Genomic DNA, 17,284 nt, shown 5'->3' on the forward strand with positions numbered 1-17,284 from the left:
AGGAGTTATCACTACACATTTTCATGAAATTTTCCAGTTTTAAACTGAGATTGTACGTTGTGCAACACTTTCTCGAAGACGCATTAATTTCGCTTTAAAGAAAATTGTGCCATTTTACCCTTTGCTTAGAAATGTCTTGTTGATTTACGTCCCCCGTCTTTCTAGGAATGGTTTCGTTCAAATGCCCGTCTCGCTTTGCAATGACGAGAATGCTAATATGTTATGTTAGGAATCAGACTGACAGAGTACATATTTTATTTGATTTTTGAATTTCACTCTGTGTGTGACCCGAGGGTATCCAGGTATGCAAACAGCCCTTTCAGGCTCTCGTTTATTTGAAGTGAGCACATCGCCTGTAGTCCCGCATATTTGTAGCTGTTAAAGTGATACCCAGTGGTGGTTGGTGGGGAGGTTTGAAAATGAAAATCTAGCCATGAATCGAATGGTTCGTGGTTTACATTGTTGTGTACTCAGAAGCATCACATTGAATACAGCGAGTCTCCCAAAACTAGCTGCCGCTGTCACGTTTACTCTTTGAAACCCGTGTTTTATCCCAAGGTAAATTTGGGCAAGTTAAAGTGGTATCCGTGGGAAAAATCCAGGCTACTGATTGGTTCCCTGAATTGTCTGGCCAGTCCGTATCACTGGAGTAGCCAGAATAGCGACCTGCAAGGAATAAAACTTCACGTGCACCACACTGGCTGTATGACGTCTTGTGCACCCAGGTAAAACTTCGAAGAATGTCATAGATAGCTGAAAATAGCCATTTTCATTACATGCATAGCCTTTTATTTGAGCTTACAACAAGTCATAATTGCTATAAAATCACGCTGCCACAAATGTGCCTTCTGATTCAGTCGAAATAACGCAATTGTTCTAAATACCATACTGAAATCGATATGGTCGACTGCTCAGTTTGAGTCTTTTTTGTGTGTAATATGCCTCTTTGCATGTGATGTCTTTCTTCGTGACAATGTAGCTAACGCTCCTGCACGGACCTGTTAGATTTTTTCTAAGGGCGTTTTAACGCAGGCGAATAGCGAGACAGGTTTATTTTTTGCCACAAGTAATTTATGTTTACGTATGTAAAATGATCGGGTGGGTTTGATCATTAGCTACAGATTAAAATGCCATTGATTAATTAATTACTGGCTTGCGATTGGTTACAGGTTACTGGCTAGCCAGCCAGCTGCAGATATAACCTAACAACGTAGTATGTCGTGCGTATCGCAATTACATTGAGCTGACGTTGCAACTGTAACTGGCGACAGAAGAGGAACCTGATTACAAAAAAAGCCGTGTCTATGTTCAGCATTCACGAAGTCAGAGTTTATATGATTGCTGATAGATCTCCGATCTTTCCCTCTTAAATACATCTGCTTATTCGCTAATACGTCTCAATAGCTGTCCAAGAACAAATTGGACACAGCAGTTTGGTGTGCTGCTGTTCCGTAATTGCTTTCGAATGAAGAATGGTGTGTCACTACACCGCGACCTCCGTCTCTGTGCCGCCGGAACAAATTTACCATCTCTGTCTGAACCAGAAGCGATGTACACCTTTTCTATATGGGTGCTTGTGTCGGTCAGACGCGAAATGGACAGAAGTGGAGGAACCTGGGTGCTGTGTGTTTCCAGTCAGGTTCTGAGTGGTCAGACCTAACGAAACTAACATTGTTAAATAAGAGATACTATAATTTCTGTAGATTCAGTCTTTGGCTAGTCAGCAAGTATGAATGTAATTTGGCATGCATTTATTTTATCCATACTGTGCAACATGTGTCATGCAAATACTTGAGGTGGGGTTTTTTTTCCTGCTCCAAACTGATTAGATTTTTTCCAAAATGCTCCAATGTAAATGTCACATTCTCCTTGGGTCTAACATACGGCAGTATTGGGACAAGTCAGCTGCGTGATGTGGTCTTTTGGAAAATCAGACTGGAAGTTTCCATGTGAGAAAGCACTGCTGCACCTTCGAGCAAGATACTTACTTTAGTGAAGTACCCAGCGGAATAAATCCACATTTCTTACCAGAATAACATGTAAAATGTCTGCTGTGGTGAAATGGGAAGAGTGAGATTTAATATACTCCACAATAGGCAGAGTTGGCAGTCAATCACTGACTTGCTCCAACCAATCAAAATATTTTGCACTCTGGAGCCAAAAATGGGGTACGACAGCTCTGCTCATTTCAGGTGTGGTGAAGCCTCACTCTTCCACTGCTAGTCTGCTATTTACATTGCTCCTTATAAGACACACACTCTTAATGAGAGACAGAGAGAGGGCATTTCAGATAAATTATTAGCTTATTAGCACTAGCTGCTTCTCTTTTTGTCTGTACACATATTTTTATTGTTTGTAATTGTAATTGTTTTTACAGGGAGGTTTTTGGCACCTTGTTCGAGCTGTCTGTTACATTACTTTACAGGCATTTAGCAGACACTCTTATCCAGAGCAACTTACACAACTTTTTTACATAGCATTTTTTACACTGCATCCATTTATACAGCTGGAATATATACTGAAGCAATTCAGGTTAAGCACCTTGCTCAAGGGTGCAACGGCAGTGTCCTAGCAGGGAATCGAACCTGGGACCTTTCGGTTGCAAGCCCAGTTCCTTACCCACTGTGCCACGCTGCCGCCTGCCTGTGTGCGATGAGGGCAGTGACGGTCCGCTCGTTCGCAGGTCATTAATGAGATGCAGCAGAGGCTGAGCGTGAGGAACCTCCCACCGTGCCGAGAGATCCGGGAGCTTCCGTTCCGCTGCCCGCGGTGCGGGGAGCGGGAGAGGTTCCGCAGCCTGTCGTCCCTGCGGGCTCACCTGGACTACAGCCACGCCTACCACACGCTGCACGACCTGGGCCCCGGCAGCAGGTGGCGCCCTGCGGACGCCGCGCCGCTGCCGGACGGCCGGAGGGCCAGGGAGGGCCGCTGCACCGAGAGGTGCAAGAGCGCAGAGACGCGTCGCCCGGGAGACGATAACGACGGCGGCGGCAACGCCACCGCCACCACGGGGAAGGGGCGCTCGAAACACGGCGAGGTGACTGTGAAGGAGGTGCAGGGGGAGGAGCAAGGGGAGGAGAAGGAGAAGGAGGAAGGGGGAGGGGCGCCCGAGGGGGCGGCAGCAGTGGCGGTAGTGGCGGTGGGGGCGGAGCCGGCAGGGGCGGAGTTGGCGGGGGCGGAGCCACCGGGGGCGGAGCCAGGCGCCCGCTTGCGCCGCAGGCTGCAGGACATGCTGCGGGCGACGGACGGCACGGCGGAGCGGAGGCTGCTCAGCGTGAGCACGGAGCTGGCGCGGGCCGACTCCGAGCTCCTGCGCCACCGCGCCCGCTCCCAGCACCTGGCGCAGGTGAAGCAGGAGCTGTGCCAGCGGGAGAGGGCGCTCACCCGCCAGGTGGACTCCGCCGTCATGGTGATCGCCACCCTGCGCCAGCAGCTCTGCGCTTCCCAGCAGGAGCTGGAGAGGAAGGAACAGTGAGTCTGCTGCAGAGTGTTTCCGGCAGGTTCCGTCTGTCTGTCTGTCTGTCTGTCACTGTCTCTGTCTGTCTGTCTGTCACTGTCTGTCTGTCTGTCCGTCCATCTCTCTCTCTCTCCGTTCATCCGTCTGTCTGTCTGTCTGTTTATCTGTCCATCTGTCTATCTGTGTACATATACACTCTTTGAAAAAAGGGTTCTTCGCCTTGTCTTCATAAGGGAACCCTTTTTAGCACTTTACAGAGCCCTCTATGGTAGGTGTGAAAAGAGTGAAAGGTCCCAGATTTAATCATTTTGGCCAAAAGAAATAATACCTTGAGCTATGCAGGGTACCTCTATGGAGGCAGAGGAGCCTTTTGGAAGCCTCACTTCTGAGAGTGTGCTGCACATATCCATCTACCCGCCTGCCTGTCTTTCTGTTAGATGTGCCAGGCATAGATGGATGTGTATCTGTCAATACTAGTCTGTCCATCAGTTTAATTGGTGTTGGCATCCAGCACTCGCGCCATGCAGAAAGCTCCCTATCGCCCATCTCCTGTGTCTGACTGGGCCGCGCACCTTGTTACGGAAAAGTCAATAAAACGGGAAACTTACAATTAAGACGCCATTAAAGAATGCTGGCAGTGAATTGCTCTCAAACATAAGTCAGTACCACGACTCATTCAGGAGGGAAGCTTCCCTTATAATTAGAGAAGAGCGGCAACTACGCCATACCGTGGATGGGGCCTGTGCCTTCTGGCGGTACCACTAGGCACATGACTTACAAAGCAAGCCTTAAATTTTGGTCTCTGCCCCTGTCCCCAGAATGGACAAAGCTCTAATTTTTAAAGAAGCCGTCAAAAAGTAGAAATGAATGTTTTTGGTGCGTAAGATGTAAACGCGTAATATCAAAAGTGAAGGTCCACGCTCAAATTTGTAGTGTTCATTTAAACATGTTCTCGATGACAGTCAGCATGCAACTGTTCTGAGTAAACACTTCTGTTTTTTTATTTATTTATTTATTTTCTGTTCTGGTGCTTTAAAGGCCAGCTGGCTTTCCTTCACACGTTTGAAGGGCAGTAAGAAATCTCGATAGGCTCGGCAACTGTGACTGCTCTGTGCACTGTGCCTGCATCAATCTTCTTTGCTTTACGTAACATTTGTAGTTCCTGTACTGTTGGATTTTGGATATTAATTGACCAGAAGACCCTCTAAAAAGTTAGTCTAAATGCCAGGGTCATTATTAAATATCTCTTTCTCTCTCTCTCAAAAAAATAAAAATAAAATAAAAATTATATATTTTTTTAAATATATAATTCATATAACATATATAATTGGTGTGTACAGTAACACTCCTGTGAAATATCATGAGTTAACAGCTTTATGCAGCTCTGTCATATGGTACTGGCAGAAGATCTGACTGCTGCCATTCCTGTAACTGCCAAGGCCTAAACTTTGGCAGCCTTGTCGCAGAAAGATCCAGAAGAAATAAGCCTTCTCATTTCCTCTCTCTTTCATCCCCCCCCTCCCTCCCTTCATCCCTCCCCTCTCCCTCCTCCCCCTCTCATCTTCTCATTTTTAATTCATTCCAGGGAAGTTATAACAATTCATCACTTTCTGGAAACAGCTGTCCAGCACGAGATGTGTGGGAAAGTTCGGCTGCAGAGCTTCATCGAGAACCTCTTGCAGCGCATCAGCCTGGCGGAGAGGCTTTTGAAATACTATCAGAGCTCTTCCAGCCAGCCCAACTGCACAGCTCACTGTGTAAGTAACCCAGAGGGTAACACCTGTGTTCAAGATGGCCTGCGTATGACTGCCGACACCTTTAACCCTTTAAGGTGTGAGGTCACAAACATTCTAATGTGATGTCACAATCACTGCTGGTAATTGAAAGCCAGTGGAGTTCTAGAACTGTTTTTGTACTGAAACACGAGAGCATGGATTCTAACCGCATCCATACCCTGCCTGATTCTGTTAGCAGTAAGGTCCAGTGTCCCTGTCTGTTGTTGTCTATACAGAAATCAAATCTGATATGTTTGACTACATCGTTTAGCAGGGCTCCTTTTCGGAAAGTTTGCTCTTTTTTTCCAAGGTTATTTTATGGCTTCCATCCTTTTACTGGACTATATCTTAGTTAGCATTCGAGACAGGCTACTAAATTACAAACCTATTTTCTTTCATCCGAGGGCTCATCAGAGATTTAAGTGAGTTAAGTGAATGCGTTTTGAACGGCGTTCTGAATCGCCATTTATTCACTCGAAATGTGGACACAAAATCTCTGCTGTCTGGCTTCAGGGGTAGAGTGCTGGAGTGGCGCATATGTTGACCATTAGGAAAATTAGTTTTGAAATTGAGAGCTAAACAGTGGCCAAAGTCGGTTTGAGGCAGAAGTAGGAAATGGTAGGCAATTTCCAGAACAATTTCCAATCGGTTTTTTTTTTTTTCCCCCTACAATGTCCATCTGTTAAGGCCACTTGAGAGATAAGATCAGAAATGAGGGAGTGCCTGTCTCAGTTTCATTTTCGGGGGATAAATCCGAAACGCCCTTGTGAGCTTGTCTCATTTTGTCATTCTTTCCAGATGTCCCACACCATTGAAAATGGACCTCTGAGAATAACCAAAAGCAGGTAATTCTGGCAAAGCTTTTTTTATTGCAGGAGCAGAAAATCGCAACAACTAGCAGATAAGTAAATGGTAAATGGACTGCATTTATATAGCGCTTTTATCCAAAGCGCTTTACAATTGATGCCTCTCATTCACCAGAGCAGTTAGGGGTTAGGTGTCTTGCTTAGGGACACTTCGACACGCCCAGAGCGGGGATCGAACCAGCAACCCTCCGACTGCCAGACAACCGCTCTTACTTCCTGAGCTATGTCGCCCCACAGATAGGTGGCTGCGACTGTTTTTCCTAAGGACAATTCTCAATTTAATTTGAAAATACCGCACTGTCACGTGGTCGCTTCTTTACATAAATTGATTCTGCATGGACTTGTGCTGTGTAAGACCGTTTCCCTGGACTACACAATAGTAAAAGCCGTAGCCTGCTCACCGGGGCCAGTAGCCGCGCTGAAAATCTGTCTCTGCAATCACAGGTCGGCTGGTGGCCTCCTGACGTCAGAGGACCCCACGGAGACGAGGGAACCTTCCGATCGGAAAGGGCGGCCTTTCACGAAATCCCCGAGAGAGAGCCAGGGACACTCCCCCGACTACAAGCCGGGAGAAGGGAAGGGCCAGCACAGACAGTTGGCCCGCTACGAGGCCTAAGTGATCTTGCCCAGTGCGGGTGAGCCCTCCAGTGCACCGATCCAGATTATTCCAGATTGTAGCGTAGCGCCACGGGAAAATTGGTCTTCATATAGACACATCTCTGAATGTAGCAAAATATTTAATTGATTGTTTAATGTCATTGCATATCGGACATCATGTTATCAGCTGGGATAGGGGACTGTGTTCCTTTCTCAAAACAGTTGTTTTTGCCAAATGCTGTTTATCATTCACCATATGGGGCGGGTTTCTTGTGTTTAGAATGTCACATGCTTCATTAAAGGTGTGAATGTTCGTATGCTTTTATAAGAGCTCAGTCTTACCGATAGGATAACCTTATGATATTTATTTATTGTTGTCTTGTTTATAGTGTACTTTGTATTTCTTTGATACTGTGTATTCAGTCAAATTAAACAGTGGATATTTGGTAACTAAAGGTGATTGTATACTAGAGTTTTCTGAATGCATTTTTAATAGTGCTGTCGTTATTATGATATTGTCGTTTATATGCTTTTTGCTGTTCAATTCTGAATATAGAGCAATACTGTGCAATAGGAAAAAATATATATTTTTCTCTAAACTGATACTCCTCTATGTCCAACACTGTGTTTATACTGGAAATGGTAAAATGCCAATGACTGCTAATTTTCACTCATATTAATACTGATGAATATTTAGTAATCCTTAGAATCTGATACTGTGATCTTATGGTTTTGTTGTATATACCTCTGGTAGGTTTATTTTTTCAGATAGCCGGATACTTTTGGCTCAGCTTTTCAGAAATATTTTTAGAATCACTATATTAAATGCATGACCTGGTGATTTGCATATTGTTGGATCTGCATGTGCTTCTTTAGATGGTAAAACCTGTATTGCGATATAATATCTTGCACTATGTACTGTGGACCAAATATATTTTTGTGGTGAAAATTCTGTCGGTGCATAAACAACAATGCAGGTTTCTATATAAAACAGTACACCTGACAATCAGACAGATAAAGCAAATGTGCCAACTTTGTGGTTAGTTTTGTCTCTCGACTATTGTGTAATATCTCATAATGGGTATATTGATATTAAATATGATATAATATATATTATAAAATCTGATATTTTTGATGTTGAGTCCTGTTGGCTTTGCATTCTGCGTTTTAAGTGGGCAATGTACAACACTAGTCCCTTGTGTATGTGTGCCTTCAATTGGGGGGGAAAAATGTAGCCTTTGAAACACTGTGAGAAACACAACTCTGTATTCTTAATTAAAAATTGTGTTGCTCTCCGTCAAATCATAAAGAATAAAATTTAAAATGATGTCCTCTGGCCTCTTATCTGTTTATGTAACAAACGTCCATTTGGTTTTAATTTGTCTTAAATATCTACCAGGGTAGTCACTCAATGTATGGAAAAGGCTTTTTTTTATCCAACCCATAATTTTAGATCTTTATCATTTGCAACCCCGTGTACGTTATTTTATGTCTGGAGTTAACGGTATTTATTAATTTATTTTTATTTTTTTAAAGGTATAGCCGCTGTGTCCAGGTGCACTGACTTCTTCTGTCGAAAGACATGCGCAGTGAACGTTCGGTCAGCGCGCTTTTTTTAGTGTCTACTTACGCTAGGCTTTGCCCACCACTTGAGCAGAAGTGACAGCGTCGCGCCCACGTGCCGCTGGCTGAAGTTCATGAAGCATTTAGAACTCTGCCCGACATTCCGGAAGCCTCTCGTGCCCTCCGAGTGCTCTTCTGTTCCTCTGGTAAGGCTCCGGTTTCTGAACCAGCCTAAGTAACACTGAAAACTCATCCCGTTACATCTGCCCTTGCACTAAGTGTTGTAGTTCAAAAATAACAATTTATCAAAATGTTGTTTTTTTTATACCGTTAAAAACATTAAAATTATTAAAATTGTCACATTTTATCCTAACATTGAACACAAGTAAGTGATTCAAGAATATGCCAGTTTGTATCCTAATACTGAAAAAATGTGCATTTGAGATGAGCTATAGGGCTGTACAGTGTGTAGCATTGGTACTGCCAGTTAAACAGTGTTCTGCGACAGGCAGTGTTGACTGTCGTATTCGCACAGGAGTAGCTGACAGTGACATTTCATTGACTTTGACCTGTAACTTTGACACATCCAGTAAGGAAATAAGCTGGTGAAAGTAAGGGAGGGAGGAGCTGAGGACCAGTAATCAAGTTCAACAGTGAATAGCTACTGAAGTTATGTATACTGTCACTGCCCTCTAGTGGTGAATTGGGCATTTAGCAAGATGAGCCTGGAATAGGAGATGGTCAGTTACTGATAATAGGCATTTTTCGCCTATGCGTCACATATGAGTGAATGATAAACAGAATTTTAGATGTCATTTTGGATGTTTTTTTTTCTGGATTATAAATATAGTTCAGAATTGCCTACTCAATTTCACTTAGCTTGGATTAACTGTCTATCTCCTTAACGAAGCCACAGAGGTCTTTCCTGACACAGCCAGATTTGTTCAGTATTTCAAAAACTGTTTGATGGCTGTCCAATCCTACTTATCTGATCTGGCCTCAACATAGCACTGAAAAACCAGTGTCTTAAATCTGTGAGGGCTGTATGTGGGGGAAAACATCAGCTTCATATGTAATGGATTGTATGTAAAAACGTGATCTAGATAAGAGAATGCTGAATTCCTAAATGCAATGTGTGTGAACTCAATACACAAAGAGGAATATATTATATTATTGCGACATAATCAGTAGATTAATAATAAAGTCACCAACACAATATTCCATCCAGCTTTCATTTAATTTCTTTAAAATGTAGTTTATGTGCTCATTGAGAAACAAACTCAAATGAAATAATATTGCCATTTTTGTTCAAAAATCTGTGCAGCTGTTAAAAGTGCTGTTCCTGAACTTGAACCCAAATAGATTTAATGTATGGTACAAAAATACAAACTTTTAGTTGTATATACAAAAATTTAGTTGTATATACAGGTAAGGGTCAATCAATGTTATTCTCTTTCTTGTGCTTCAGATGACGTTTTAGTCCACTAGATGGCGCAAAATCCTAACAGCAGACACCATTTGACCGGCGGTTGGGCCAGCAGCTGATTTTAGATGCTGACATCATCGTTGACTTGATATGTCCTATTTGACATTCTATATTCCATTTGGCCAAGCACACAGAAGAGAATTTGTTGTCATTTTTCTTTTTGTCATAAAGCATCTCCTGTAATTTTGAGGACTTTTGTGCACAAATGATCTATGTATGTACATTAGTTTTGACTTTTATATTATCACGGTGGGTTAACAATATGAATAATTAATGTTTTTGTTGTCCACAGTGGATCACCTGGTACAAATAAAGTGAAAAAACAACACCTTGATGTAGCACATGGTCCTTCATTTATTTGGAGAGAATCTTGGTTTGACAAATCCTTAAGACTTAAAAATGCGGCCATTTTATTATCACACAGTACACAACACACAGGCAAGTTTGAAATCTTTAGGTTTTTATATTTTTTGTATTAGCGATCTTTCATCTTTTTGATGGTACATACAGATCACTGCCCAGTATTTCGGCGTGTAGAGTTTGAAGTCCGGGCACATTATATCACAGAGTGATACCACTCACCGTAAAACTGTGTACTTTGTTCTTCGAGCAGAACAGAAAGCCTCAGTGTGGGGTTGTGAATGAATGGTGTACAGTAGGTCACTGAAGGCTGCTTGGTGGGTCCGTTCTCCCTGTCCTGTGTTTCTCAGTCAAGGTCACAGAGGTCATGCTGCTAGGACGAATGAGGATGCTGTGGATGAAGTGACAGAGTATGGAAAAACTCTCTCAGCTGCATAGACGACAAATTTTGCCTTTGGTAAAAGAAATTGTTGAAGTTGTTGAAATTGGTCACTGGGTGTTTCTTGTCACTAAGGGCATTGTCCAATGGGTGGGAAGAAGCAGAAACACAGCTAATCGGCAGCAGATTTTGGATCAAAATTCCTCAACCCAGTTCCTTGACCACAATCTCAGAGTACATCCAGCAGGTCCTGCCAATATCTCTGTGTAAAACCAAAATAAAATCACCTCCTAATACGATGGGGACATAATTTATATCCACTTGTTTAAGTTTAAAGTTATACAAAGAATATAATTTAGAATATATTAAAAGCACATGCAGGAGTAAGCTGTACCTTAACGCTGATAAGTCACAAGTGCTGAACAGAATCTGCCACTGAACTTGCCCGCAGCTGTGAGAAGTCCACTGCTGACAAAGTGCACAATAAGATTTTGTTTCAGTTGAGATACTTGACATGCAGAGAACCTTCATTTAGTCACAGGCCTTGGCACTTCCTGTAATGAGACCGATAAAAAAAAAAAAAACATTTTAGCAAGCTTAAGTTTAATTTTTCATACTTGGAAAATGGCTCCAACAATAAGTATGCGCACACACAGCATAGCGTTAACAAACATGGCCGTCAGCAATGAATAAGATAAACAGGAACTTAGAACAGAGCCATAAACATCTGGCATCCATGTAGGCAAACATCTACTGTGCACTGTTGAGTGAGCTGTGATGAGTATTATTGAACCGGACAATTGTTTAGTTCCATAGAATGTGCTGCATTTCAGTTGATTATTTGAATGACCGTGAAGCTAGCCTCTCTCTTCATAGTAGCACGGGCTGACATTTTTACACCAATGGCTGTTGCCTCGGTGTGAAAGGGGTGTAAGTGGGGGGGGGGTGTAAGTTCAGTCTACAAGATTGCCATGTTCCACTCATCATGAGAAACATGGGTAAGACTGTGGGGTTAAAGGTAAAATTTCAGAAGGAATCACAGCTGCTGTCTAGCAGAGAAATTTGGTGATCTTTAGTATGCTATCTTTAATGGTTTCATGGACATGAATGAAAGATATACCGTAAAACAGTTTATTTTTTTGGCATTGTGCATTGTTTTGTTGAGAGAACTGTAATTACCAAGTATATGAAAGAGTGAGCCCTTCTAAACAGCTGGTTGTTAATGAATAACTGTAGTTGCCCATGGCAACATCCTAATAAATTGTTGTACATCTTCCAAACTAGCCAAAAGCCGCCTTGGTGTGTTTATGCAATAATACAGTTTTTCAGTTCGGTTTTTCCAGTGTATCGACTTCAGCTCGGCCGTGTCCGCTGAGCAGCTAAGCCTGAAGTGGAGAGGAGGAAGTAAAAATTAAAAAAATATAATTCCCGAACAGACCGGCAAACCAAACGAACGTGAAACGGAGCGCGAGCGTAGGAACGACAAAAACAGCTTGTCCTGTGGAAAGCGCGAAAGACCTAACTGCTGTTCCTTCGGTCGCGCCAGCCGCACCGATCTGAATGAAGAGGTTAAATGGATACGCTGCTCCACATGGCTCGGCTGTTTCAGAGGACTCTGCTGCGGCACGGAGCACAGAGACATGCCAAAGCAGATGGTGGTTGCGCTAGTAGGAAAGGTTTGGAGAAAGAAAAAAAAAACAGCATCTGCTGTTTTATTTTCAGACAAGTTGGATGCTATGAGAAAGTACAGCACTGGAGTACAGTGCAGAGAAAGGGTGTGCAGTGAACTACAAAAGTAATAACTGCATCTGTTCAACCCACAAATGATCAATCCTATTATCTGTGTTCGTGTTCTGAAAATGGGGGCGTATTTGTTTGTCTTGTCTCACCGTGATGTAAGAAATATACCTGTCCGTGTGTGATGAAACACATTAAAATGTGTGTTTCATTATGCGCAACAAATGACCATTGTTTAATTTCCCATTCAGTGTCCACTTCTGCCACTGATCTCATTTTATTACTCACAAATATTATTGGTCAAAACCTGTTTTTCTGAATAGGGTTTTCAGGTTCAGATACAGTCCCACTGCAGTGTTACTGTGTGAATATTTTCACACTGCGAAGTAAATAATGCAGAGATCTACATCCACCACATTTACATAGCAGATGCCCGATGATATTTATAACTGATTTTCAACTGCAAATTTTGCCATTGCTACAAATTTATAAGTGAAATTTCTTTGCATGTGTGCGCATGTGTGTGTACGCATCTTGTGTGTGCACGTGCACGAATGCGTGTGTGCGTGCGTGTGTGCACATGCGTGACTGTGCGTGCGTGTGCGTGCGTGTGTGCATGTGTGTGTACGCGTAGGTGCACATGCGTGAATGTGCGTGCGTCTGCTTTGCGTGTGTGCATGCACGTGTGTTTTGCCGGTATGTGGTGGATTCCTGCATTTCGGCATTCCTTCAGCTTCACGGTTGACCTCCAGTGTGTCTGTTTCTCCCTCTCTCTCTCGCTTCCTCCCTTGTTTCAACATTGACTGACGCAGAGCATGGAGGTCTGCTCCGGGCCCTTCTTCTGAGCCGGGACGTCCCAATGCTGCCCGGGACCTCCAAGGCCCTACATCTATCAGGAGAGGCTGCAAAAGGCCTCCATCTGCAAAAGGCTGAAAGACCATCTAAGGTGGTTACGTGAAGCATTTTGTGAAGCGTTTTGAAACTCGGTCATTTATATGTGTGGAGATTTGTATCAATTGCCATCAAGCAGTTGAGACAACCCATTGTTGTTTTGCATGTGGGGGAATTCAAACGCACATACCATCCTGTTTATCATTTAGTTCTTATCTCAGATCCTGAATGATATTTCAGTAAGGTTGCAGCCGCACCAGTTGTTTATTGAACACAATGACAGTATACAGCTAGAACTGATTTTTTTTTTAAAAGACCAATGTAGTATTCCCAGTAGATTTACAATGAAATTAAAGAATGGAAAATATAAGAAATGAAATGTCAAGGGGACATTCAAATTGAGTTATTGGTCACAGGAATAAATACACAATGAAATATGAGTGCAGCCCAAATGATAGAGGAACAAATGGCACCAAATAGCACTCAGCTATGGCAAAAAATGTGTTAATATTCCAACCATCATAAGGGAACATAGCATGTGTTTAGCTGTTGCTCCTTCCTGTGTGAAAATCTCATAGTCACTGAGTGATATCCGTCACCTCTTTATAACAGTGACCTCTGACCTCTGAGCTGAAACAGCAATACATAAGGTTGGGTACGGAGAGTCTGAGACCTGGCAGATAGTATTTTAAAATTTTTATTTGACATAATAAAAGTGTCTTGGAAGACAAAAACATTTTACAGCGAAAACATTTTCAAAAATATATGTTTTATGCCCACTACACAGCACAGTAAAATATATGGTTCTTGAGATTAATACCTGAGAGGCATGTCCCCTACAGGGGACAAAAATGAATTGCTGGGTCTTTGGGGGTACAGATTGCACAGATTCAAATACACATGGAGTGTCTGTGTCTATATCTTCCTGTACACAGCACTCAGGATCTGCGCTCTTGTGCTCATTAGAACGAAGATGCTAAATTTCCAGGAAAAACACAAACACAGACAAGGGGCCAGAATGTGTCCAGAGGAAGAAGCTCCTCGGCCAGAATAAATAAACTTTGCGGATCGGAAACATGCGTTAGAAGCTGAGCCCAGGACGAACTTTGACCCCAGCCATGATGTGGGGATCGAAGACGGGATTTTTATTTTTATTTTTTTTACTGTCTTGTCTCTTTGTCTGTGCGTTTTATTGGGCTGTGATTGTCTGCGAGTGTTTGAGAGGTGATCAGTTGTCCGCGTGTGCGTGTGTGTGTGTCTGAGATAGTCTTGTACGATGGGGGAGGGGGGAGGAGGATGTAGATATGTAATATGTACAGTTAAATAACTGTAAGGAATTTTATTGGCTGCCATTGCCAGTGGTCTTGGAAGTGCTGATAACCCCTTTTTTTTGTTTTTAGTGCTGATCTATATTTCAATCGGGCTTACATACAGACAGTGACAGAAAAAGAGGTTCCTGATGCCATGCAGAATTACCTTCTTATTTTCCGTCTGTCATCTGGTTTGGATAATGTATGTGTGCAAACGACTAATAAGGACAATTGGCCGAAAACGGAAGAAAAGCTACAGGCCAGGACCTCTGATGTCATTGTCCACTCTGGAGCGCAAGATGTGCCCCGCTCCCGCCCCCACCCCCGTCCCGTCCCGTCCCGTCCGTCCCATTCCAATCCATGCAGCGGATGGAAGCGCGCGAAGGAGCCTCCTTACAGGACGGGGACAATTTTAAGTGCTGTGTAGCGCCTTGTCACGAACTCCCAATCCTCAGCTCGCATGCTATTGCATTTCTTAAATATTTTGAAATTTAAGATGTCAAAGGTCCAAGCCAAGGCAACATCTCTTCCCTCTCTGGCCGAATAAGGGTGACATAGTGGTGAATTTCGCAAACTACACGCAAAGCGCTGAATATAAAGATTTGCATCCTCTCACTGACTTTTGACCTGAAATTCCACTAAAACCTCCTCTTCTCAAAATTTTTTTATACCTCTTCTCAAACCAGGTTCTAGAGAACCACAATATCTGCCGTTTCTTGATTCTTAAAATGAATTCAGAGCCAAGGAACTGTATCGGATGACTCGACTGTCTAATGAATGAATTAAATAGACCAGTAGTGAGTGACAATAGGAACCAGTTGGCCCTGCAGATTTCCAGGACCAGGGTTGGACACCCCTGGCACAGGTAACTGTGTCTGATGGATGACCTGCATGAATTTACACAATGAAGACACCTGACGCACGTTAGGGTAAAAGAGCCTCATGCCAGTGTAAACATTATTGCACCCAGTAGCGCTTCTGGTTGGTAGAAAGGCTTATGGGGCCTTCACAACGTACTGCTGTCTGGGGCTCTGTGAAGTCCTCTGTGTCAACCAGGCTGTATGGTATTCATCATCCAGTTATTCACTCTTCAAGCCTTTCATGCTGCCCAACGCATCCATAGTAACCATCATGCTTTCATTTTGTTTTCGTCAATTATTAAATAACCAGTGGGGACAAATGCATTTGAATTCCCTTTTGGATATTGTTTCTGAAATCGCTTCATAATTTTTCAGTAGCCTATGAAAAGTGAGCGTCTTTTCAAAAAGGATCGTTTTACAGTGCAGCATTGGTGGAAAATGTCAGATGATGAGCAGGATCACAGTCGAATCTTACGCATTTTCAAAACGATCGTTTTACAGTGCAGCATTGGTGGAAAATGTCAGATGATGAGCAGGATCACAGTCGGATGTTGGCGGGTGAGTCGCACGGCAGAAGTGACCCTGCCGTATGGCTGCAGATGTCTCTGAACAGCTCTGCTTCCTGGATATACCCAGTGGGATCGCAGCAGCACAACGCACTAAATGATCCAAGGGTTTTTTTCCCCCTCTTTAAAATGACATTACATTACAGGCACTTAGCAGATGCTCTTATCCAGAGCGACTTACCCAACTTTTTACATAGCATTTACATTGCATCCATTTATACAGCTGGAATATATACTGAAGCAATGCAGGTTAAGTACCTGTATCAAGGGTACAATGGCGGGGGGGGGGGGCACTAATGCTCGTCTAGCTGAGTGGAAGCAAATACTTGCAGCAATGCACTAAGGTCTAGCATAAAGCCTTCCCAGAAGAGTGGAGGTTGTTATAGCAGCAAAGGGTGGACCAGCTCCATATCAATACTCATAATTTTGGATGAGATGCCAGATACACTGACTTTTGGTCATGAAGTGTATCTACAAAATGTCCTAATATCAAGAAGATTTATAAATGTCATACTATAAGGACACCTTCTGGTAAAGTTTGAGGATTTCCACTTCCAAGGAATACCTTAAAATGCATACTTATGTCATTAGTTTACATATCTGCATCATAGTACTCATTTTGCAATTCCTTTAGACCAGTGGTTCTTAACCTGGGTTCGGTCGAACCCTAGGGGTTCGGTGAGTCGGTCTCAGGGGTTCGGTGGAGCCTCCGCCGCAGAGGTCCACCCCTCAGTCTAGTCTGCAGTCATATTTTATTTTTTACTAAAGAAGGGTTCGGTGAATGAGCATATGAAACTGGTGGGATTCGGTGCCTCCAACAAGGTTAAGAACCACTGCTTTAGACCCTGGAACAGGAATAAATATTTTATCTAGCAATTTACAGCCAAAAAAATGCTAGGTGAAGCTAAATACTGTTGTTTTGTTTGGGCTGTAAAGTAATTCAAGTTTTCAGTTGTGTTTAAGTTTCATTGAGCTTTAAACTATTTGTGAAATGTGATCTTTGACATAACAAATGAAAATTCCATGCTTTCTCTTCGATGATCCCAACTGTAGAATATCCAGATGGAAACAATCACATATGACATAGAATCCTGCTGGTGCTTAGTAACTATGGCAACTAGCGGTTCCCAAAACAAATTAAACATGGTCACGCATTTCAATAGCTGCCTGGTGAGAACAATCTATTTCAGTGGAAAATCTGCTGTGTAAATGATCGATCTAGCTTTAGTAATTACAATTTCAATACTATTACTACACCCACTGCTTGAACGGAATGAGTGGTTTGTTGAATTGGTATTCATTTAAAACATAAGCACACTGGCACAGTACCGTACATGGTCATAATTCACTATTGCACAATATTAGAATGTGCAAGAGAACATACTGATGCTATCTTAATCTGTAGACAATCAATGTCCCTGTCTTTGGGCCCATCTT

General features: G+C 42.8%; 1 protein-coding gene across 2 annotated transcripts; it reads left to right on the forward strand.

Annotated features, from left to right (window-relative positions):
- Window positions 1-173: 173 nt before the first annotated feature.
- Window positions 174-8,026, forward strand: znf365 (zinc finger protein 365). Of its 2 annotated transcripts, none has more exons than XM_035399621.1 (5): window positions 174-302; window positions 2,684-3,471; window positions 5,043-5,214; window positions 6,031-6,077; window positions 6,543-8,026. In XM_035399621.1, the coding sequence occupies exons 2-5, from the start codon at window positions 2,696-2,698 to the stop codon at window positions 6,712-6,714; spliced, it is 1,167 nt and encodes a 388-aa protein (XP_035255512.1). In that variant the 5' UTR covers window positions 174-302; window positions 2,684-2,695; the 3' UTR covers window positions 6,715-8,026. The 2 variants fall into 2 exon arrangements, with proteins under 2 accessions (XP_035255512.1, XP_035255511.1); XM_035399620.1 differs by lacking the exon at window positions 174-302 and adding an exon at window positions 362-725.
- The last annotated feature ends 9,258 nt before the right edge of the window (window positions 8,027-17,284 follow it).

Source organism: Anguilla anguilla, chromosome 18, assembly GCF_013347855.1.
Source record: "Anguilla anguilla isolate fAngAng1 chromosome 18, fAngAng1.pri, whole genome shotgun sequence".
Classification (NCBI taxonomy): Eukaryota; Metazoa; Chordata; class Actinopteri; order Anguilliformes; family Anguillidae; genus Anguilla; species Anguilla anguilla.

What these genes read in the sequence shown, in the direction of transcription:
- znf365 (XM_035399621.1), top strand. Translation starts at nt 2,696, where the DNA reads ATGCAGCAGAGGCTGAGCGTGAGGAACCTCCCACCGTGCCGAGAGATC. An exon ending in GAGCTGGAGAGGAAGGAACA is followed by an intron (nt 3,472 to 5,042) that starts GTGAGTCTGCTG and finishes AATTCATTCCAG; the next exon opens with GGAAGTTATAACAATTCATC. An exon ending in CTGAGAATAACCAAAAGCAG is followed by an intron (nt 6,078 to 6,542) that starts GTAATTCTGGCA and finishes CTGCAATCACAG; the next exon opens with GTCGGCTGGTGGCCTCCTGA.